The sequence below is a fragment of the Cyprinus carpio genome, chromosome B5 (genome assembly GCF_018340385.1).
Source record: "Cyprinus carpio isolate SPL01 chromosome B5, ASM1834038v1, whole genome shotgun sequence".
Taxonomy (NCBI): domain Eukaryota; kingdom Metazoa; phylum Chordata; class Actinopteri; order Cypriniformes; family Cyprinidae; genus Cyprinus; species Cyprinus carpio.
In genome coordinates, this window is record NC_056601.1 from 2,605,489 (window position 1) to 2,630,517 (window position 25,029).

The window sequence follows — 25,029 nt, forward strand, 5'->3', positions numbered from 1 at the left end:
CGGGATGCCTTGGTAACATTCACATTTTAGGGGCTAAATATTACGTTATTGGTACTGGGGTCGCTTCAACCCGCGGACATGAAAAACAACCACGGACTTGGCAACACTGGTTGGCATTTACTACACAGAGCCGTAATTCACTGACAATCTACACAAAATCGATTTTAAAATCGCAGGCGATTCTTTGTCAATTTTGAAAGCGATTTTGTGTTAGTTGTCGGTGGACTACGGCTCTGTGTAGTAAATGCCGCTCCACCTGAACCAGTGTTGCCAAGTCTGTGGTTGTTTTTCGTGTTCGCGGGTTGAAGCGACCCCAGTACCAATAACGTGATATTTAGCCCCTAAAATGCGAATCTTACCAGGGCAACCCTGCCAAAAAATGTATATTTTAACCCCGGGATGCAATTTTTATCGGGGAACCTCCTAGAAACGCGATTGGGCTAGTTTTGGACTAGTTTTGAGAAGCAAATGGGCAGGATTTGTTGTGAAAACCTGGCAACCCTGATCTTAACACACGTGTTGGAGATATACTACTAATTACAGGAGCGCCTTTACTGATGAGATGCGCATGAAAATCACATTCGATTTTTTGCACAGCCCTAAGTGATACTGGCTATTCTTCACACTTTGAGTGTTTCTGAATCAACTCTCAATTGCATTGCCTTCATGATTGATAAATAACACACACACTCACAGAAAGTGCCCTAACGAAGCTTACGTAAAAGGGCTTAACACTGCGCAATGGACTAACACACTCAACTCAAGGCTTGCAGACACACACGGACCCACAGTATACAAAAAAATCCTGATATTTGCTCAAAAATGGGCGGCTACTGTAGAAGTGGACACTAATAATACACTCCACAACAACAGGGTGGATCTAAACTTTTCAGCATATCAACTGGGGAATTTATGTCACATACAATTCTTGCCTGACTAAAATGTTGGGACATCCTGAGAAAAAAAAGACGGCAAAAAAAAACAAAAAACAAAGCAATTTTTTCTTCTTATCCCATCTCACAAACCCCAGCGCTGACCCTTAGCCCGGAGCGGAAATCATTTCATTGGTCACTGGAGCGCTCTAGGTTTTCAATCACTCTGCTCAAGCGGATGTTAAGGAGCCGGATCTGTGTATCGAGGTGGTCGATCTTCTCCTCCAGGTTTCCAGGCCCACCCCCTTTCCTCCAGTATGCTCCCACCGGTCCCATCATGAAGTACATCGCCATGATGAAGCACAGTGGCAGCACCGCTTTCTCCGGGTCGCCCTCGAATTTCTGCAGAATGTACAGGCAGGAGAGAGCAAAAAGGGCCACACGGGCCAGCCAGAAGAAACGGCCAAACACTGCGTGGAGGATGTAAAAGAAACCACTGAGGAACAAGGACAGGAACCAGTAAGCCACCAGCAAGGCTGCCACCAGGAGGAGTGCGCGAGCAGGAGAACTGGACACAGACGATGGGCTGAAGTAGTGCGTCAGATTAGAGGCTGAGGACAGAGAGAGAGAGAGAGAGAGAGAGAGAGAAATAAAACAGAGACAGACGGAAATAGAAGCAGAGAGAGGGAAGGGAGAGATATAAAGGAGGTTTTAAGGACATGATTTTTTGCATCACACACAAACAGCAGAGATGTGCTATTTCAGTCACTGAGATCATAACTGCAGCAATTCTGATCCAGACTTACAGTCGATGCCCATTACATCCAGCAGATCCACCCACAGCTTCCACAAGGTGTCCACTAATAAATCCACTCCATGAACGAACCTCTCTGTAGTTTTGGAGAAGAACTGCAAAACATTGACAAAGGTGTTTTTTTTTTTTTTTTTTTTTATAAATTAAGACTGCAAAAAAGTTATATGCAAACACATATTAGTGTGAACATTATAAAACATGCAAAGGTCACAGAAGAAAATCACCCAACTATCAATTATCTAAATTAAAATATAAATTAGATTTTTTTTTGTTATTATTTTCAAGTGATGATTCATTTAAAAAGTTATCTTTTAATCTATTATATTAAAAAAAAATTATTATAATACAAGGTTAACAACAACAGTGTTAGTAATAATAACAATAATAATAATTTGCTTTACAGTAATGAAATATTTTCCCAAATAAGCTTATTTTCTCATAAAATATAGCTTATAACAGTACAGTACAAAAAGCCCATTAATGCACATTCAAATATTTAGCTAAATTAATTTAAATTAGCACACACCCATATACATTCAAATTATGAAAGTCAAAAATGATTTTTGAGGGCATTTAATGTGCATAATTAATAGACTATTCACTTATGAAATTGTTAAAATCATATTTTAGTTATACAATATTTACTTAAAACATAAACAAGTAGCAGCACTACACAGCACTGACACTACCCAGAACCTAGAGACCTAGAAAGATGCCCATATACAGTATGCTGTCTAGATAGGCAGCTCACTAGATTTTGAAACACGGCCATTGATAGCTGGCCTAAAACTAGTGCACCTGCAAACAAAACGACATTTTTAAGCTGCATGAAAACATGGCACGATCTTATATGGACCTTGTACAGAACCCTCATGTTCTCCTCTCCGAGGATATTGCTGAGGGTTTGGTAGAAGCCACTGGCCGCCCTCCTGAAGCTGTTCTGGCTGCTGGAGTCTCTCTTGCTTCGCGCCGTTTCAGTCACGAGGACGAAGGCCAAAAACACGCTCAGAACCACGGCCAGTTTCACTCCCTTCATTCTTACAGGCGACCTGACAACCGGCTATGTGCAGTGGAGAAAATCCTGGATGACAGCGGTCGAAAAGAGCTTATAAAAGACTGAATAAAGACGTGTGATGTGCCGGAAGGAGACGCTGCAGAGAAATTAAGGAAGAAGCTGTGCGCGCGACTAGCTAGAGAGCGAACTGCACCGGAAGTCTAAAAATATTCTTCTTATTGGCGCATTGCCGCCCTCTTCTGCTCCGGAGTGTGGAACAAAGTTTTAAATTTTATTAACAACCCGTCTCTCTTATAAAATAAAATAATACTTTGTTTATTTCACTTGCGACAAAAAATATTTTAAAATAAAGGTCTTAAAACTGGCCTAATTATTATTATTTTTTAAAATTTTTTGCAAGGGTGGTTTAAAATGTAAAACACTGTTTTTGGCTAAGGCTAAAGATTTAAAGGTAGAGAATAAAATTAAAAGCTTCGTAAAACAATGAATGCAGAGAAGGATACTGTTTCTAAAAATTGCAATGGATAAATAACATAAATAAAGTCTTTAAGGTTCTCAAACATCCATGAGTTTAGTATAATTAATATTCCACAATATTACTGTTTTTACTGTATTTTTGATCAGATAACTGCAGCTTTGATAGTATGAGACATTTAACAGAATGTAAATTGACAAAAATATTACAGACCCCAAACTTTTGTAGGGTAGTTCAATTTTAATATTACAAATACTATTATTAGAAATTGTTTATTTATGCAAAATTGTGATAAGCTATTCAATAACATCATGATTATTTAAACATGTATGTGGTTTATTAACAATGACCTTGTTTCCCAGCATCCCTTTTCATGATCAGTGCAAGAAAGTAAGTCAAACAGGTTTGATATTAAGGTGAGTAAATGACAGAATTAACATTTTTTTTGTGAGCTATTCCTCTACGAAGGCTGAATTACAAAGATGTGGTTTATGTGCATATTTTTACTTTCTGTGTTCAGGAAGGAGCTGGAATACTTCTGGATCAACGCCTCGAGGCAGCTTGGAACACACTGTTTTCTCAGGAACTCTCTCGTGGTCATGTTTGTAACTTGTGAGTGCTCTAAAACAGGCTGCCTGGGAGATCTGGTGTTGTTTAAGGGTGGCTTTGTTTGTAATTATATCGATGTGTGTTTCATGCTGTTCCATGTTTTATCTTCTTTATGTAAAACATCTGCTTGAGTGAACTGGGAATTTGCAGCAGGTTCCACCTGGTGACACGGCAAAACCAATCTTTACTGTTTTCAAGTTACTGCTGCCTTAAATAAGCATAAAAAAGCTAAATACATAGTTGTCTGTTAGCAAGAACTCATTTGTACTTGAGGAATTCATTCAAATACATACATATACATATATAAACTACTGTCCAAAGGTTTGGGGCAAGTATGTTTTATATATATATGTATATATATATATATATATATATATATATATATATATATATATATATATATATATATATATATATATATATATATATATCATATATATATATATATATTATTTTTTTTTGTAAAGAAAATAATTTTGTTCAGCAAAGATGTATTAAATTGATCAAAAGGAAGATTTAAAATATAAAAGGAAGATTTAAGCATATGTGAAACTGCTAAAAGTGACACACGCTCACACATAAACACTTTTAGCAGTTTCAAATATGCTTAAATATTAACTGTATTTTATTCAATGTTTTGAAACGAATAAATACGTATAAAACAAATACGTAATTGAATAAAGCACAATCAATATTTAAGCATAGGCCCTATTTGAAACTGTTTTTTAAAAAATGTAATAACTAATTTGTTTGAAGAAAAATACTGACAACATGTAAACTGTTACTTTGTATGCTGGGGACTTTTATTTTCAGGAATGACGTATTTTTTTTTTTTTTCCGCTGTTTTCACACATTCGTCGTGACTGCTTTTGGATGTTTATAGAGTCCAAATAAATTCTGCTACACATGGTTTAGGAAGAAAAAGGATTTTTTTTTTTTTTTTTTTTTTTTTTTTTTTAACGGTCATGGCGAGGTAGCAGTGACTGCTTTGAAGCTATTTTGCTTGACGTGTTTGCTTGTGAAAGGAGGAAACGGCGGCACTTCCTCCCCAGAGTGACTCAGTGTCAGTGCGTCATAGCGCTGAAGAGCATCTGTTAACTCTCCGCTGACTCCTCTCGCTCGAGTCATGACATTTCGGAGAGCGATCAGTCTCGCGTGCGGCTTCGCCGGCGGATCCGCGGTGCTGGTGTGCGCGGCGGTCGCGGCAGATAAGCGCGGCTACTTCGCAGACCGACGCCGGTTCAGAGAAACCCTGTCTGCCGTGCACGCAGCGCAGCCTCCGGCGTGGCCCACTGCGAGCGGATGGGATTATAACTGGGACAAGTAAGCAACACAGATTTATTTCTGATTGATTACTATTGTATTTAAATAGTATTTTAAGGTATCTCTAAGAACAATATGGTACTACATGGTGTCCAAAAATCATTTTTGGCGAGTTAGTGTAACCTGAGGTTCAATGCTTTGTTCAGTGGTTATATTAAAGGATCACCCAGTTTTATCCGTACCACATTTTCAGTGATTTAAATAGTGTCAGTGACCTTTTTTATTAATTTAATTATTGCGCAGGAAGGTTTAGTCTTAGACATGGTTAATTGTTATTAATATAGTTTAATCTTACATGCATGAAAGTGTGCGCACTGACTTAAGCTTCAGTTATAGACTTGACCCTTGTTTAATGTTTAAAATCTGGAACAGTTGTGTATAGAGTAAAATTCATCAAAAATGATGAAACTATGAAAAACAGCAAACCTAACATATAGTTAATAGTTTTTACATTAGGATTAATAAAACACATGAATGCATTTTTTTTTTTTAACTGTAGCAACTATTTTAAATGTTTTTTGTTGTTGTTGTTGTTGTTCATTAAAAGTGAATATTGCAAACCATATTGTAGCTATTTTCTTAACTGATACAAATGTATGGCTTCAATGCAGCGTGTGTTTCAGTCTTTATTTACTGGACTGAGTTCAGTGGGACTACTTTGTGAATAGCTAGTTTGAACACTTTTTGATGCTTTCAGACGTGACCCCTCATCTCCGGTGAACGGGAAGAGAAAGGAAAGTGCCGGTGACGCTGGAAGTCCGGATGTGGAGAACAGCAAACCCAAAGCCACGCGCCACATCTTCCTCATCAGACACTCTCAGTACAACCTCAAGGGGGATGGAGATAAAGAGAGGATACTGACGCCTTTAGGTACTGATCCCTCAGCATATATCAACTGATAGAGGTGCTCAGACGAATCCATTGCTTGCTACATTGTGCCACCGAGTATTTCACATGCTGGTGTCTGTCTTGGCTGCAGGACGTGAACAGGCTGAGTATACAGGACAGAGATTAGCGGCGCTCGGACTGAAGTACGACGTTCTCATCCACTCCTCCATGACCAGAGCTACAGAGACGGCCAACATCATCAGCAAACACCTGCCAGGTACAGACTCATTCTGAAGAGCAGGGGTGTCAGAAAACAGCGATACACGTGAGTGTCGCCTTATTTTGTTCGGCGATACTGTATCGGTTCTCAAAAACACAATATCAGTATTTAAAAAAAAAAAATCGTGCAAGATTCACAGGGGTTGTTTAGAGTTTCTATCTCATCTCTAAAAATGTTATGACATTGTATGTTACACTAGTAAACTATGAGCCTTTAAGCAAGGTCTAAAAATAAATATGGTCTGATTATAACAGCTTTATACTTTATTTATTTAACTAAAGAATCCTGCAAGCACTTTACTTTCCTCCCTTTACTCGTACTGTAAAAAAAGTGGTTCAGTAACACTGATTAATGCAAATGCAGATCCCACTGTGCTCTGGATAAATAATAACAGGCATTTCATCGTGCCGTCTTTTGAAAGAAGCAGTATTTGGTGTTAAAGTGTGTGCATTAATAAACTAATTAAAGTAATACGTTGACTTAACTAATAAAGAAAAAGAGAGATGCTTGCAGGGCACGTCACACATTTAAATATCTGGAATAACTAACATAAACCTTGCTCTTGTCATGAATATAGACATAGAAGCTGGCGTGATATTGAAAAAAAAAATGTGTAGAATTTATGTCATTGCTTGTCATTTATTTGTTCTTATTTTATTACTGAGTGTTACCTTAAGAGTCACCTGAAGGGGGAATTCCCAAACAAAATTCATGCCTTGATTTTAACTGAAAGGCTTTAAAAAAAGGATGAATATGTATTAAAAAGTGTTGCTACAGTAGAGATTCTGAATTGCTCTTTTCTTCATGTTATGTTATAGGTGTGGAGCTTATGAGCTGTGATTTACTGCGAGAGGGTGCTCCCATAGAGCCCGTCCCACCTGTCACACACTGGAAACCTGAGGCAGTGGTCAGTGCAAAGTCTTACTTCGCCAGTCTGTCCGCTAGTCCCCACATTTATTTATTTTTATTGTCTTTATGTGTTTCGTTTCTGTTGATGACTCAGAGTCATAACAGAACAAGCTGCTAAGGTTACTGCTGGCCATCTTAAAGCATGATGTCTGGAATGTTTTTTGGAGTATGTTGAGTTTGGTTTTGTCGTGGGTGCGCTGCGGAGTCCTTCCTCTCCTCACGTGGATGGTTGTGAAACTCTTGTGCTGGTTTCAGCAGTACCATGAGGACGGCGCGCGGATCGAGGCAGCGTTCCGCCGCTACATCCACCGAGCAGACCCCAAGCAGAAGGAGGACAGCTACGAGATCATCGTCTGTCATGCTAATGTCATCCGCTATTTTGTGTGCAGGTTTGTGTTCACTTGCTACTCAGTGCAGTCTTTTTTATCTTCCTTTCTGTGCTTTCATAAAAACAAAAAAAGCAACGTTTTATAAAAACCACAGCAGTCTGTCCACGGAGAACGAACGTCATCGTAAGTATGCTCTGATCACTTTGTATTTACGTGTGTGTGGTTGCAAAAGTTTCATAGAAGCCAATTTCAGCCACATAAGAAAAAATAATTATGCTTTGGTAGTTCATAATTATGACAAAAGTGAAATTATGAGAAGAGGTCATAATAAAAATTTATCGTGAGTCATAATTCTGACTTTTTTTTTTTGTCTACTATATATGGTTTACTCCAGCATAATTTTCTTGTGTGGTAGAAATGAGCTTCCATATTAAATATATGGAATTCATGAAAAACTGTTTGCAACCTTTTATCACTGGTTCTTGCAAAGTCAAACATCACTATTGCTGTTGCTCATACCTCTTAAAGGGTTAGTTCACCCAAAAATGAAAATTCTGTCATTAATTACAGGAACATGAAGTAACTGTTCCGCTCTTTCAAAGAAAATGTCAAAAGCATGAGTGTTTGTTCCAGGGCTCTGCAGTTTCCTCCGGAGGGCTGGCTGAGGATGGGCCTGAACAACGGCAGCATCACCTGGCTGACGATTCGTCCGAGTGGCCGAGTGGGTCTCAGAGCGCTGGGAGACTCGGGCTTCATGCCTCCAGATAAACTCACCCGGACATGACGTTCTCAAGCTAGACCAGCATGCCTCAAAACAGCCTAGAACCGAAGGATCATTGAGATGGACAGATGTTAGAGTTGCAAAGGATTTCCTTAAATGTTCTCCTGAATGTTTTTTATTATTATTATTTTTTAAATGCTGTTTCAGAGTCACAATATTCCAGAATACGGAATGTGATTTCATATTCATCAACTCTTAAAAATCATGCATAGCTGCAGTTTAGGAGAAGATTGCTGTGAAAATTTAATTTGCAACTCTACCATCTGTTGCGATCAGTGACTCCACAAGTGTCTTGAGTGTATTTTGTATTTTTTAAAACAAGCAAGTTGAGAATTATTGATGTTTCTTCAATTTTACACTCCTGTGCCATGCTTTGTCTGAACTAAGGTGGAATTAACCAGCAAGTGTACTTTTTTATGTTTGTGACGAGGTGTCTTTTTCCAGTAGCATTATGCAAACTCTGGAGGCATTGGTGTGTATTTGCACTGTTTACTTGGAATCGTTTATGATTGTTTTAGAAGCAAGGTTTGAGTTTGCTAAAATGTGAGAATCTTGCCATTGAAAGGCTGAGGATGATTATGTTGTTGTTGTTTACGGCTGTAAAAAATAAATTCATTGAGTTGTTTACTAGTGTCATTTATTGTTTGATTCAGGTAATGGGTTAAAAAAATGTCCAGATCGTATTTTACTTAAAAAAAAGCCTTTGTGAGCATAAGAAACATTTGAACCGTCATGCACATAAGAATAAGACCTTATTGTTTACAAATAAAGCAATGGGAGAAATCTGAATGAAATAAGAAATTTACATTTGCTAGTTTTCATAAGATTTTTCTTGTAGAGCCAGAGAAAGTCAGTAAAGTTACAAGACTGCGCACTTTATTTATTGTTCGTCAATAGAACATCAAATACTCTTCTTTAACACATACTGTAATAAAATAGGACTAGAAATGCATGCAACGTAAAGGCCAGGACAACAAAAATAATTCAATTCTCAACAAACTGCAACTCATTTTCAATTCACCAGTGTTGGCACTACAAAGCATCGTTTAACAAAAAGTAAGGCTGGCATTGATACAACACTAGCAATAACTAAACTGTAAACCTTTTTTCTTCTCTTACAATTGTTTTTAAGAGGTATTCAGACACTGCATATGCCAATGCTACTGTACTGTATTATATCCTAGGAAACAGAAAAAAAGGTCTATTCGGCTTGTATGTGGTCAGTGCATCTGTGTTTTGTATGTTCCAAACAGATCATAATCAAAGGCACTAAAGCTTTACGAAGCAAAGATCAACAGGCCAGCACTACACTGAGACTGATGGGCACCAAAGAAATAGATCACATGATCTGAAAGTACCACAGAGGATGTTCTGGACTCGATTCCTTGTGATAATTCATAACATAAAGCTGAGCTACCGGGAGCTGTTCTGCTTCGAGTCATGTAGCTTTGATTCCAAAATCAATGGGCTGAATCTGGCAAATGGATCCATTTACAAAGCATTGAGATTAAAATGTTGGCCATTTATGATGGGATGAAGGAAAATTATCTTTTCTGACACATTTAAAGTGCACTTACAACACTCTGGATCTACACTCATCAAGTCTTTATGACATGAGCGGAACAAGACGGTACAGACTTGCCATCCACACTCGTTATCGATCATCAACTCTGCATGTGCTTGAAAGTGGCACGGCTCAAACTACACAGATTCATGTCTTTCTGACAAACCGAGTCTCATCTGTTGCTCACGGTGAACTGTCAAACTCCAAAAAGAATTAAAAGTGCAAACAAATGCATACATAGAAATGATAACTCACATTTATTAAACTTAAAAAGGGAATACTTACACGTTATAGACCTCTTGCTTACCCCCCCAACACCTAAGGCTGCTATTAGATAAGCAAGAATCAACACCTGCTTTTGAGATTCAGAATTTGGTCTTTTCTTTTAGAAATTTAAGGCAGTTCTCCAATCAAGGAATAAAAATAACTCCTGGCAGTCAGCTGACGTTTTTCTTTTTTAACATTAAAAACCATTAAAATGAGTAATTTGTGCTACTGACAGTTAACTAGCAAAAATAATTTAATAATTTACTACCACGTTATTTTAATTTAGCTTGGAGCTATTTTCCCCCCTAATTTAAATGACTGTGTTAAGTGGGAAATTGTTCATTTACATTCAAGACACAGTTTTATAATTCCAGATACATCTCCCAAGCGCACGCACACACGCACACACACACACACACACACAGATAAGAAAGAAAATAGAAAACAAAAAAGGTTAGAAAAAGTCCATCACAGATCAACACACTGGGTGTCATACACAGAAGTACCCAATATTTCGATTTCTATTATGATTCGGGAACCCCCCGGGAGATGTGCATATTATTATTTGAGAAACTGAATGACGGCCTGTTTGCGAGATCCTATCCGCGGTTTGCACGGCACTAGGAGTCCAATTTGAGCATTTCATGGCTTCCGTTGTGACACCGTTCTCCTCTGTGACGTTTCATCCCATATTCGCTTATTATTTCAGTTGCTAACTGGTAGAAATGGGGCCGGATGGGATGGGGAGTATCTGTTAAATGGGGGAGTTGCCGAAATGTTTGAGTCGGATCCGCTGGATGTAGCTCACGGGACTGTAGTTGGAGTGTGCCGGGCTGCAGAGGTCCGGTGAGCTCATGTGACGGGCTGGGCTGAAGCGACCCGCGGGGGACTTCAAGCCGCCGGCTGGAGAGCCAGGGGTGACTGGATGAGCCCTCAAATGGCTCTTGTACACCGCAGGAGTCTGCCAGCTGAAAACATAAATACACACCTCTTATATTTGTCACAAGATGTTTTCAAGAGCAATTTTTAAAAAAAGGCCTGTTGTTGCCATTTATGTTTTTTTAAATGTTTTTTTTTTTTTTTAAAAGAAGTTTCCTATACTCTCCAGGACTGCATCTATTTGATAAAAGAATACAGGAAAAACAGTGATATTGTGTAATATTATGATGTTTTCTGTTTTAATATATTTACCACAGAGATGGTGATAAAACATTTTATCTTTAACAGAACTTTAAAAGAACAGAATTTATTTAAAGGGGTCATCGGATGCTAAATTCACTTTAACATGTTTTTTTAACATAAATGTGTGTTGGCAGTGTGTGTACACATCCATCCTATAATCATAAAAATCCCAGAAGAAGGGAGTATAAGTTTTTTTTTTAAATGAATCTTTGCAAATCGGGAAATGGGCATTTGATATCTCCCTTAAAAAATTTTTTTTTAATAATATTATGAGTGAGTTTTAATAATAATAATAAATAAAAAAAACGTTCTCTTTTGAACGGTTGTGTAATGTGCTAGACAGCAGTGTAACATAACTCTCACATGACCCACATGCCTACCTTTGCATTTCTAAGTGGGAGTATGTCTGAACTGTGCTCTTCCATTTGTTAATGCCGGGATACTTCAGAGGGTCAATGTCTGCGCCTCCTAAAGCTGACAGAACTTCTCTGTCCAACTTGGTGGGCGAATCCCTGAAATAAGAAGTAAAGAAAGAAGGTTTAAAGCCAAAAACTTGACTTGGTATTCATGTTAGAAAGATGTTTTATTATTACAAGTATTTAAAAAAAATAATTGTTCAGAACAGGGCCTTAAATAAAAGATTTGTCTTCTTTTACAGCAAATGGTTAGTGTCAAAGAAGTGTTTTTGTATTATTACTAGTGCTGTCAAATGATTAATCGCGATTAATCGCATCCAAAATAAGTTTTCGTGTACATAAAATATGTGTATATGTGTACTGTGTATATTTATTATATATATATATATATATATATATATATATATATATATATATATATATATATATATATATATATATATAAAAATACACACACATGCATATATTTCAGAAAAACACTGTTTATATATTAAATACATTTATATGTAATGTACATTATATGAACAAATATATTTTCAAAATATATACTGTATGTGTGTATATTTATACATACATAATAAATATACAAAGTACACGCATATATTATGTAAACAAAACTTTTATTTTGGATGCAATAAATCGCAATTAATCATTTGACAGCACTAATTACTATTTAAAGATTTAAAGAATTATTCCACATGATCCTTCAGAAATTATTCTAATATTGCAGATTTGTGCTCAAGTAAAAAAATTTTACGAATTTAAAAAATGGATTAAAATGTATACCAAAAAAGTAACTAAAATAAATATACGTATTTAAAATAATTAAATGAAATAAACTGAATGAATTAAAAACAAATAAAAAATGCCACATTGGCTAACTGGGTTGCAAATTTAACTTAAATTAATTACTTATTAATTAATTACTAGGTTTAGAACCATATATTTTACTATAATAACTTATAGACCAATATACCTTAAGAAGGGTAGCAGTGGCACCATATTTATTTTTTGACAGGAATGAAAACAAGACTGAGGAATAAATTTACAGCGTGTTCGAAGGACTGTAATGTTGTTTAACAACATCCAGATTTGATGGACAAAAACGTCTTCATTTTAAAAGTTGTGAGTTATAAAAATGTGATCTTGGACCTTTGCACTGAGCGTGTCATTGTAAACTGCAAGTCGATCCATCCTGGCCTTGTTTTCATCTGCATAAAATTTAATGTGGCATCTAACCTAAGGGCTATGCTTAACAAAAATTATGTGACACCATGTGTTTACCAAAGTGTACTATAAAAGGCTAATATTTAGGAAATTCCATCACTAGCCTAGATATCACAATTCTCTGCTAGAAAGAAGTAATGCCTTTATATCGAAGCATCACAGTGATCACAGGTCCCCTCACCCTTCGATGAAGAGTCTTTTCGTCACTCTCGGAGGAGTCCGCAGTATGAAGTCCTGAGAACCGTCAAGTGATCTGTAGGAGCTGGAAGACCCAGAGGAGCTGAGGTCTCTTCCCCCATGATCCCAGGACTTTGATCTAGCGCAGATCGTGCGCTCACCCCCTGGAGTCTCTATAGTCCGTTGGTTTATAGGTTCTAATCTTTCGTTGGCCAGTAAGTATTCATCTGAACTGGCACTGGACCTCGCATCTACTTCATTTCTTCTCTCCAATCCATCATTCTCTGCTGCTCGTAACGCAGACGTCCTGTCTTTATCAAACACGGAGTCTTCTTCCGAGGACAAAGAGAGGTGGCCCAGTCCAGAGGAGAGCTCCGTGGCCTGGGCGTCTCTGTGACGTTTCCCTCCGCTTCTTCTTCTTTCCCTGTTTGTCCTATCTGGCTCATCCAGCAGAGACATCCTCTCAAACTCAGCCATTAGGTTTGAGATTGGCGACAAAATGCAGGAATCTGATGGACCACAGATGCGAGGGGACATTTTGTCCCCGTTTGGAGTCCTGTCCCCGGGGCCCTGCTCGCAGCACAGGCCGTTTTTACTGCTGGAGAGCAGTAGATCCTGCTCCGCCGCCATCTCGATGAGGTCAGCACTGTGGGAGACTGGTAGGATGTGAAACTCAAGCCCCCCTACCGCCCCCTGCAGGCCATCTTTGGAGCACACAGAAGAAATACTGGTGAGGGCAGCGTTCTGCCTGTTTTTGATCTCCTCCAGGCTGATATCGTCACCCTCGTCCAAAAATGCCCCCACAGAGATGGAGTTACAGAACTTCTTCAGTTTGCCTGAAATTTAAAAGGAGACATATCATGGAGTGAAGGATTTCCCTGGGTCTTGGAAATCAAAAAGTTTGATGTAAAATGTAGATGTACAGTCAAACCAAAAATTCAGACACCGGATTAATATTACATGTGCAAAAAGCAGCAAACAACAGAACATGAGGATTCACATGGATATATCATATCACATAATGCACCTGCAGCGTTTCTGCGAGTGGATAAAAACATAATAAAGCTAGGCTATATATATACGAGCCATTCTATTTTTATTTGAATAATAAATAAAAATAAAAAAACGAAAGAAAAAACATGCAGTTTCGGTTCATTTTTGTGCTGTGTCAAAGGAAACCAAGACGGCAGAAAGCAGCAACCTATTTTCTTTAGACCTGTTTTACAAAAGCACAAATATTTGTTTTATTGTGAATGTACACAAATGAAAGCAAACCTTTTACAGTTCCGATTATCTTTATGACTAAAAGGAGTAGTTGCTTCCACTGTTATAAGGAAAAAAATTCAAATGATTGTGCTGGCGCCACATGCACGCACACAGTTAACCGTTGCTACCTTGACAATGCAGCCTGTTCATTATCATAATAAAATAGTCAGAGAACTACAGACTTCCCTTTTACCTTTCATTGCAAAAACACTTAAACGAGCTCTGTTCAACCAAGTCTCTGCCTTTCTCACACAGAACAACCTCCCCGACAGCAACTAGTCTGGTTTCAGAAGTGGACATTCAACCGAGACTGACTTGCTCTCAGTTGTTGAAACCCTAAGACTTGCAAGAGCAGATTCAAAATCTTTAATACTTATCTTGCTGGATCTGTCTGCTGCTTTTGACACTGTTAGCCACCAGATCCTCCTGTCAACCCTATTGGCAAAGGGCATCTCAGGAACCATACTCCAGTGGTTTGAGTCTTATCTCTCAGATAGGTCCTTCAAAGTATCTTGGAGAGGTGAGGTGTCCAAGTCGTAACATCTAACTACCTGGGGTGCCTCAGGGCTCAGTTCTTGGACCACTTCTCTTCTCTGTCTACATGGCATCACTAGGTTCTGTCATTCAGAAACATGGCTTGTCATAGCACTGCTATGCTGATGACACTCAACTCTACCTCTCATTCCATCCTGATAATCCGACAACAGCTGCTCGCATCTCAGCTTGTCTAACAGACATTTCTTGCTGGATAAAGGACCATCAACTCAACTTGGCAAGACAGAACTCCTTGTGGTTCCATCAAACCCATCGTTTCATCTCGATTTCACCATCCAGTTAGGCACATCAACCATAACTCCTTCAAAAATAGCCAGAAACCTTGGAGTTATGATTGATGATCAGTTAACTTTCTCAGACCACATTGCTAAAACTGTCCGGTCCTGCAGATTTGCTTTATTCAACATCAAGAAGATCAGGCCCTTTCTTTCGGAACATGCTTCACAGCTCCTTGTTCAAGCTCTTGTTCTGTCCAGGCTAGGCTATAGCAATGCTCTCTCAGCCTTAGCCAAACCTTTTAAAATATTTTGATAAAATTACTGAAAAAAAAAAAAAAAAAAAAAAAAAAAAAAAAAACTTTTTAAACCGTTTAACTGATTGTATTAATCGGTCAAAATTCTTACGGCCAGTTAACGGTTAACCAGTTAAAATGAGCATCCCCAATCGATATATGATTTTTTTTATTTATTTTATAATGTAATTTATTCCTGTAATGACAAAGCTGAGTTTTCAGCATCATTACTCCAGTCTTCAGTGTCACATGATCCTTCAGAAATCATTCTAAAATTCTGATTTGCTGCTCAACACATTTCTTATCTTATTGTGCTGCTTACCGTGATACATTTTTATTCAGAATTCTTTGAGGAGTAGAATATAAAATTATAAATCTTTGTTTTTCGTTTTTGATCGATTAAATGCATTTTGAATGGGACGTTTTTCTTCAAAAAAATTCTACAATCCAACATTTGAAATCATTTCAGAAAAATGTTGATAGAATAAAACCTAATTTTTTTTAGGTAACAACTTTCTTGTTACCTAAGCACCCATGTATATGATAACTTTTAAAAGACTGTAAAAACAATACAATAATATTAAAAGTTTTGACAAAAAGAAAACGTTTTGAGAAAATGACAACGCTCAAATTTCAGAATAATAAAAGATCATGTATGTCATACACTTGTTCTGAACAAAAATGTCAGACGGGATGAAAGAAAGCACAAATTCACTCTCTGACATCAGGTGAACAAAACAGCGCTGCGCTTATAAACATTACTTTATTAGGCGTGATATGGAATTAAGATGAAAAGAAAATGCCTTTTTTCTGAAGACAGTCATACAGTCTGACTTTTAGATATACATTCACGAATGCCCTGTCAAAATGACACATTTCACCAAAAGGTGACAAGTTTGCAGGTATGTTAAAAATCAGTGGTCTTACCCGGAGATGGGGTTTTAAACCTGTTGCTGGTTTCGTTCTCTCCAGCTTCCTCGTGAGCTCGCTCCCTGAAGTCCTTTTTACTGAGGAATTCTTCAAGCACTTTCAGGCCTTCGCTTGACTGCAGGTCCACAAAACTGTCCAGGAAATCCCAGTACTCTGCCCAGGGGTGACCGAGCTCATGGGCCAGATCTCTGCTTACAGACAGGGCACTATTATCTAAGCAATGCTTAATAACACTAAAAACATTAAATAAGTGTCTATGATAATACAAGTAATGACCAGCTTCCTTAAATTATATCTTAGCGCTGACCTGCCAACTCTTTCTGCTCCACGGTCTGGGTCAGACTTGAGGATGTTGTGGAAATGGTCTGCCCGTTCTCTGGGAGGAGTCTTCCACGCTCGTCTGAACTCATCTGCCTATATTAAAAATGTTTTTAATTTATATACAAATTTGATTAGGTTATAAAACATATTAGCACAAAACTCACTTTAGAAGGACTTAAAGGTCCAGCAAAGGCTCTGACTGCCATAACTGGATTCTTTGGGCTTCTGGGTAACCGTGGTGACAGATTTTCCATTGGCTCAGGGGACCACGGTGCACCAATCACGGGTTGGGAGGAGTTATCAGTAGCTCTCAATAAGGGGATGTATAATCGATCTGTAGCCAATCAGAAATCAGTGTTAGAATAAGGAATGCAACTAATCTACATTTTTAAAGTATAATAAATAAATGCAAAACTACACAACCGCTGACTTGCCTTCCAAATATTCATTTATCTTCTGTTTGACCTCTTGAATTTTACCCTTTTCTTTCATTCTTTCACAAACGACCTAAATTAAGAGAATACATTGGACGACCGATAAATAAGCTTTGGTAAATTATGAAATCTTCGGCATGAAAGCTAATGCATCACAGCTGCTGTACCTCAGAGGGCTTCTGGTTGTACTTGTTCTTGCAGTTCTTGTCGATATCTGGATGAGAACAGAGTATGTTCACCACCCCTGGACAGCCAAACTTGCATGCAAAGTGGAGCGGCGTTTCAAATCCCTGTGAAACACCAGACAGAGCATTCAGGAGGGACTGTTACAAACCCTAGTGAGCCGCCTGCCTAGACAGTATTCCAGGTATAATATGAAAGTATTCTCCAAACAGTGTCATCAAAATAATGCTGGCTTATATGATATTGTCTTTGTCGAATTCTGATGCAGTAATGAATGTATCATCCAATAATGCATTATCAAGTTTTTAATCCAAGGCAACTGGAGTTTATCAGAAATGATAAAAATCTGTATAAATATTTCACAGAAAACAATATTTATGTGCTAATCAGAATATATTCAATATTTGAACAGTTAAATAACAAAGACAGATTAAAAGCACCACTTACAGCTTTATCTGGCGTGTTAAGGTACAAGTCTACAATGTATCGGATGCGTTTCTGCAGCATGCTCTCCTGGTCATCTGGATACATTAGCCGCATGAAATCTGGGTTCTCGAGAGTGTCCAGCAGGATCTGAGCAATGCCTGGCTGGTTCTCCTTAGCAGCCACATGCATCACATTATACCTGCAGCCCTCCTGCAGTCAGATTTACAATAGAGAAACATTCAGAAGAACAGCATTGAGAGATTAATAATAGGGCTGGGTGATATGTCAAAAATATCTTATCGATAGCCGGCTTTAAAAATATCGCAATATCCGATAATACCGTCCACCTAAGCCCACCTCCACCACACCCCACCCCCGCTGAGACAACATAGCCAACACGCACCATAAACACACACCATGTTCAGTTTGGTCTTAATTATTGCCACAAAGTTTGGTTTTACTTTTCTTAATTTGTGCTTAAACTAACAGAAAACATTAGTTTCGCTGTTATTTTATTGTTGCTAATAATTTCCACTCTGTTCTCATCAAATTTATGTTTGAAATGAATTTCGAGGAATTTTTCGAGGTGTTGAGGTTTAGTTTTTTTTTTTTGTTTTAAGTTCATCATGGTGAAGTTGGACATTCTGGCGGTGATTGTAATAATGATAAATGCATAGTGATGTCATATAATAGTGTCTTGAATAAAATGTTGTCCGATGTTTCTCTTTCTTTTTGGTATTATTGCCAGTGTAGACATTTCATGATGATAAGTTTAATTTCCTTGATTATAACAATTGCAGAATTGTTTTTAAACTTGTAGTCAAGCTATAATGTATTTGATATTTATTATGTATGACTAAAATCATGCAGGGATTAAAAATGAATTCTGAGCAAATACGTTAAGGTTTTTTTTTCATTTCTGGGAGCCTACTGTTTTGGCCCATTTTTAACAAAATAAAAATAACTGCTTTATTTATTTAGAAGCAGGGTAACTCAAATTTAATTTTTGTATTGTAATTTTTATTTTATTAATTAAAATACTCTGCCCACAATATAATATTCAGTGCTGGGTTTCCGAAACTCCAAATGTGTGCATGTTGAGGGGCGAGCTGAGAAGCCTACTAATGTCTTTATCCATTTGCAACAAAGCTTTATAGTTTTATTGCAAATGAATAAAGAACTTATAGTGCTATATCACAGCTTAATTAAACATAATTATATTGTATACACAGTTTAAAAAATCTTGCAAAAATCTTGCACTGAAATGTGCACTGATGGAATTTGCATATTTTAATTATACCTGTCATGCTTGTGGTTTTTCATCATTATGCAGTCTGTTTAAATAAATATTCAGAAACACGTGCAGTGCTACTTTTTGTCTTTTTTCTGTTTAACGTTTATTAAACTGCAGCTCAAAATAGAATAGGCCTATACCCTAAATAAGGATCAATTATATTGGAACGCATCTCCAAAATAATCACACACACAGAAGTATGTTGCCATTACAGTCAGTGCCGAACAACAGGCAAATAAAATATAAACTGAGGTTTCAAAAGTGATTCAGTCAAGATCAGAGAGGGATTTTCTTTTCTTTTGTCCTTTGATTAACATTAATGATGGCGGCAGCGGCTGCTGTCAATGCGCGGATCCAATACAACCTTGCTTTCTTTCTCAACTCTTTACGTTCACTTAAGACATAACCGATTGTATTTATGGGATATTTTAATATAATTCTGTGTGTATTTGTCCATTAGAATGTGTAAGAATGTGATAAAAGGGAGCTCAGTCCAGTGTTCGCGTATATAAGAGACGGCTTTGTGCGTGCGCTGCAATTAAGCGAGTTCTGTTTCGTCTTCTTGCAGTTAAATCTTTTGAAATCACAATAAAGGCGCATTACTCATCTGATCTGATTTCTGAAATTGGAATAGCTTTTCGATTCCCAACCCTTCTACTAAATTATTTCATTCTTGCATGCAAAAAGACCTGTGTGGTCACTATGGGGCTACGTAAAACTTTTTTTGCAACTTACTAGGTTTATCATTTGTCTTTTTTTCCCCGATAATCATCTGTTACCTGCCTGTTGACATCGACATCGCGATACTAACGAGACCTCATTGATATACGATAATATCGTCATATCGCCCAGCCCTAATTGATAAGTTTAGATAACATGTTTAAAAAATAAATAAATAGAAGAACATGCTGAAAAGTAAACAGCTGAATTCATACACATGGGAAAATGGTGCATGTGGAAAGATACTAGGCTTGTTTGGAAAGAGACTTTGAACTTTGCAACGAAGCCAACAGCTCACCATATCAAGTGGAAAAACAGCCAAAACAACTTCATAGAAACCGACTATGGTACAAAAGCTTTCACCTGGACTACAGTAGGGTTGTCCCCTGACCCGATGAGGTAACGAGGGTTGCTCCACACCAGCTCGGTGAAGGCCATCTCATCTCCCTTCTCCACAGCCTTCCTCAGCTTGGCGGTCAAATCTTGCGTCCGAGGGCTCTTAAAACTGTTCGCCTTCTCCCTGTTGATTGTGTCTGCCTCCATCATAGACGGGTGGTCTAGTTTTGGGAATTTAACAGAAAAAACGTTTAGATTTACAGTTTTTAATACATGATTATCTTAGCTTAACATACATTTTTATTATCAGAAATTTTCATATATAACATTCATATTAGGGGTGGGAGGGAAAAAAAACATTCACATATGAATCGCAATTCCATCTTCTAGAATTTCTATTGAATTTTTACATTTCAAAAAATTGATTTTCTAGTTAATAATAATAATAATAATAACAACAACATGATGTTGTTGGAAGAAGGCAGGAACAGCAATGAAGGAGGAAAAACACAAAAAAGTGTAAACAGAGCAAGTGTTTGGAAAAATATGTGAATTGTTGATTTTTTTGTTGTTATTATGGAAAGTGTAAAATATTACTGATTTATTAGAAAGTTAATAGTTAATAGTAAACACTGATTTCTTGAGGACTCAGGACTGCCCATACTAAAGACTGCTGTGTTTTTGTATTAAAATACTTGTGTGTTTTATGTCCAGTGTGCACAAAAATTTTTTATGAAAAATTGTGATTAAAAAAAATCGTGAATTGATTTTTTAATCGAATCGTGACCCCAAGAAACAATACAAATTGAATCATGAGGTACCGAAAGTTTCATTTAGAATTCATTTAATCAAATACATTAATTCTGAAACAGATACATAACTTACAATATATACACTAAATTCTAAACATATAAATTAAAGGGATAATTCCTCACCTTTGCAAAACAGCAGGCCAGGTTTGACAGGAGAAACACAGGGAGCGCTTTTACTAGGCGAAGGATAGTAGTCACATATGCCTTTGGCAAACTTCTCAGCATCCTCGCGATTGGAGAAAGCTTTAAACCGAGCCCCCTTCATCATTTTAACAGCCTGCAAAGCCTCTTTCTTATCCGTGTACACATGGGCTCTCTCTAAAGAGGAAGAGTAAAATAACAATCTCAGGTTTGAGTCACCTGCACACTATAAGCATATAAAAGGCTTTCACATTACAAACTCTTCCTTTCAAAAGTTATATATATACACACACACACATGGCTACATTTAATGAATAAAAAGTGACAAAAAAAGTATTTAACACTGTTACAAAACATTTTTATCTTGAATAAATGCTGCTCTTTGTATTAAAAAAAATGCATTAAAGTTTTCCCAGAAATATTAAGCAGCACAACTGTTTTCAAAAATGATCACACACGGTTTTCACAAAAAATGTTATGAGGGTTTTTGTATGATTTCTGAAGGACCATGTGACACTGAAAACTTAAGTAACAGCTGCTGAAAATTCAGCTTTGCCATCACGGAGATAAATGACACTCTAAAATATAATAAAACAGAAAATAGCTGTTTTAAATTGAACAAATATTTTCTAATATTACTGTATTTTTGATCGAATTAATGCAGCCTTGGTGAACGCAACAGGCTTCTTTCAAAATCATATAAAAATCTTGCCAACCTTAAACTGTTTAACACTAGTAGTGGACATCACTTTACACAAAAACTCTCAGTTTTGTAGAAGGTGTGTAAAGTAAAGGTGAAAACTCTTACCATTCCTAGCCAGCACATCCTCCCACAACGGACACACTCCGTAGAAAAAGGTGGGCGACACCTGTGCGGTTTTCAAGGGAGTCTGTGTCTCCGACTGTGAATTCTCCACATTACAAGGGCAAACCGTTCCACTCAGAGCCTCCTCCTCAGGTGGGTTAAGGCCCATGCCGTATCCAAAATCCCCATCCTCGCCTGTGACCGAGTCTTGGGTTGCTGATGTGGCACAGGGCTGCACTGAACTGTCCAACGAGGCACCGTTAGCACCACTGCTGTCGCGCTCGCTAAGTCCAGCGTTCTCCACCAGAGTCCTGGCAAGCTTACGCTCAAATATGGCTCTTGTCGTGGCAGTGATGGGGCCACATTTCAGGTTGGCTTTAATGATCTCCTCCCTCAACTCGTCAGCAGTGAGACCTTTCAACCTGCTCAGGACCGCGTCCATGCTTCTGCTGCTGCGGCTACCTGATCAGCAAAAAATACAGACAGAAATTGATATGAAAGCAGAAAAGGGAGTATAACCTGGCAAAAGCCCCACATGTCTCATGCTGATGACAGCATCACCTGGGACTGGTAGCAAACGAGTATAAAACAGGAAGGGCACTTCACATGTTCTTCTGCACTACTGGTGCATTTCAGAAACAATATACTTCCTTTTTTATTGTCAAGGCATCACAAAAAAAATAAAAAATAAAAAAAAAGGCACATGAATAACAAATGCAAATGTGCAGACTTAATATAGCACACATCACTAGGAATGAAAAGCACCGATTATAAAATAATATTAAACATTATAAAAATTAAATATTACAAATAAAAATTGAAATGATGGGATATGACATTGAATAAACTGCATAATTTAACCATATAAATTAAGAAGGAAGCACAGCTTCACCGTCTTAAGACCTTTTGAGTTCTTTGATGAAAAAAATAGCTTGGATATATTGCTTGATTTTTTTTTTTTTTTTAAGCCAACAAAAATGAGCTTTTGAAAATTTAATTAGTGCATGTGAAATGTGGCAAAGAGCAATAAAAGATTAACAATAAAATACTCATTATTTTTGCTGTTTAGGTTTTAGAAACCAAACACGTTCCTTTAACAGCACTGAGAAACCTGTAAGCAAATTTGGTTAATAAACAAAACATTTAATAATTTACTTTCTTCACGTTTATGAAACGCGCTATGACGTCATCGCGTCGGTTACACTGACAGCTTCATCGAGCTCTTTTGCGTTGTTACGGATCAAAAACGTGCGATATGAAGTGTGGCTGCACAAATGGTCGCGTTTGGACTAAACTCCTCTAAATCGCGTCCCCTGTGAGGCGAGCATGCATCTGCGAGATCTAAAAAAGTTTACTGAAACCGAAGCGTCACGCCCGAACTACAATCCATTGTAGTTTTTGTCTGTGTATTTCACGATCCTGATTACTGGAGATGACAGATCAAAACACGGGGGATGAAAATGTCACCCGTTATTTCTGCACCACTTACCATCTATCAGCTGAACAGTGGCGCCGAGCGCGATGGGAGCGCGCAGATGTGCATGTGTGATTTATTAAACGTTTATATCAGTGTGAGTCGCGCGGACGCTCTGGAAGGCTCGCGCTGTTTACAGCTCGGTTTGCGCGTGCGCGTGGAACGCTCTGCGCCTGCGCACTACGCCAACCAGGGCTCGTGTTTCAAACGCCGGGTGCATCGGATCTTTTCAGTGAACCGACTGAGATCTGAATGATTCGTTCACAAATTCGACTCATTTTGGGTTGGAAAATGGCACATTATCAAGTATTACATACAAAATTAGAGACGCATTTACATTTAGTCATTTAGCAGCCACTTTTATCCAAAGCGACTTACAAACGAGGACAATGGAAGCAATCAAAAATCAACAAAAGAACAGAATATTTTTGACAGAGTAGAATTAGAATAGAGAGTGGTACAGTTAGAGGGTCAAATAAAGATGGAAGAGATGTGTTTTTAGCCGATTCTTGAAGGTCATTCTAGCAGGAGGGAACATTTAGTGTAAAAGTCTGTGAAAGTGACTTCGTGCCTCTTTGGGATGAACAATAACACGCTGTTAAACGTCTCCACTTATTATGTCCCTGTGGATCAGCATTTGCAGAAATGTAAGAAAGATTAACACAAACTATATTTTGTAATGATTATATATATTACATTTAAAGAGTTCAGATGCAAAAGCCTCTAAGTGCGGTCTAAAATTGAGCATTATTATCAGGCTCCTATATTTATGTTCAGTTGTTTCACTTTTATTGCATAGAAAGGACCCATACATTGCCATTAGAGTAAAATTACTGAACCTAAACATAGGAGCCTGATAAAAATGCTAATTTTTAGACGGCACTTAGAAGCTTTTGCATCTGTACTCTTCATATTTTACCGGTGTGTATTTTGCCCCACAGAAATATGTGACCCTGGACCACAAAACCAAAGTAGCACGAGTTTATTTGTAGCAATAGCTGACAAACAATACACTGTATGGGTCAAAATGATAGATTTTTCTTTTATGCCAAAAAATCATTAGAATATTAAGATCATATTCCATGAAGATATTTAGTAAATTTCCTATCGTAAATATATCAAAACTTAATTTTTGATTAGTAATATGCATTGCTAAGAACAACTCATCTGGACAACTTTAAAAGCGATTTTCTCAATATTTAGATTTTTTTTTTTGCACCCTCAGATTTTCAAATATTGTCCTCCTATCCTAACAAACCATGCATCTTATTTATTCAGCTTTCAATAATATACAAATCTAAATTTTAAAAAAAAATACCCTTATGGCTGGTTTTGTGGTCCAGGGTCAGGGCTGACGGAATTGTATGAATCAAATTGCTCGAAAGAACCGATTCCCGAAAGAATCGAACTAGGCATCAGTCATGCTTAAACCCACAATACTTTGACAATGACATGCCACGATAAAGCAAATACTAATGCTAATATAGCATCTCATCGCGTCATATTTAACAATGACAGGTTGACTTTGGCATGAAGACAAAAAGAGAGATGCGCTGCAGAACTGAGTGATTAAAAAATATTGACACTTACTGTGGCAAAACAGGAACCATCTCGCCCTCGATAATGGCTCTTTCTGTACTTAAACAGCTATAATCATGTACAAATTAAAATATTGGGTTCACAGAAATCTCGCTAGTTGTTCTGAGCAAAGTGTGCCTCCCGGAAGTCTCTCTTGCTCGATGCGTCTTTACTC

The 25,029-nt window shown here is 37.6% G+C and overlaps 3 protein-coding genes across 5 annotated transcripts; 1 reads left to right on the forward strand and 2 right to left on the reverse strand.

Moving 5' to 3' along the window:
• Positions 1-519: 519 nt before the first annotated feature.
• Positions 520-2,907, reverse strand: LOC109079234 (BRI3-binding protein-like). Its single transcript, XM_019094411.2, has 3 exons — positions 2,543-2,907; positions 1,679-1,781; positions 520-1,483 (listed from the first exon to the last, which is right to left on the reverse strand). The coding sequence occupies exons 1-3, from the start codon at positions 2,720-2,722 to the stop codon at positions 1,062-1,064; spliced, it is 705 nt and encodes a 234-aa protein (XP_018949956.1). The 5' UTR covers positions 2,723-2,907; the 3' UTR covers positions 520-1,061.
• A 1,792-nt stretch (positions 2,908-4,699) lies between these two features.
• LOC109068612 (serine/threonine-protein phosphatase PGAM5, mitochondrial-like) lies at positions 4,700-8,862 on the forward strand. 2 transcript variants are annotated; one of them, XM_042723577.1, is made up of 6 exons: positions 4,700-5,108; positions 5,806-5,978; positions 6,088-6,213; positions 7,035-7,123; positions 7,381-7,514; positions 8,088-8,862. In XM_042723577.1, exons 1-6 carry the CDS (start codon positions 4,912-4,914, stop codon positions 8,236-8,238), a joined length of 870 nt encoding a protein of 289 aa, XP_042579511.1. In that variant the 5' UTR covers positions 4,700-4,911; the 3' UTR covers positions 8,239-8,862. The 2 variants fall into 2 exon arrangements, with proteins under 2 accessions (XP_042579511.1, XP_042579512.1); XM_042723578.1 differs by having other exon boundaries at positions 7,384-7,514.
• A 227-nt stretch (positions 8,863-9,089) lies between these two features.
• On the reverse strand, positions 9,090-25,029 carry LOC109079231 (ankyrin repeat and LEM domain-containing protein 2). Of its 2 annotated transcripts, none has more exons than XM_042723575.1 (13): positions 24,867-25,029; positions 21,806-22,264; positions 20,980-21,174; positions 20,072-20,265; positions 17,716-17,904; positions 17,253-17,375; positions 17,086-17,158; positions 16,816-16,985; positions 16,638-16,744; positions 16,328-16,518; positions 13,073-13,904; positions 11,629-11,760; positions 9,090-11,034 (listed from the first exon to the last, which is right to left on the reverse strand). In XM_042723575.1, exons 2-13 carry the CDS (start codon positions 22,242-22,244, stop codon positions 10,821-10,823), a joined length of 2,859 nt encoding a protein of 952 aa, XP_042579509.1. In that variant the 5' UTR covers positions 22,245-22,264; positions 24,867-25,029; the 3' UTR covers positions 9,090-10,820. The 2 variants fall into 2 exon arrangements, with proteins under 2 accessions (XP_042579509.1, XP_042579510.1); XM_042723576.1 differs by lacking the exon at positions 24,867-25,029 and adding an exon at positions 23,292-23,536.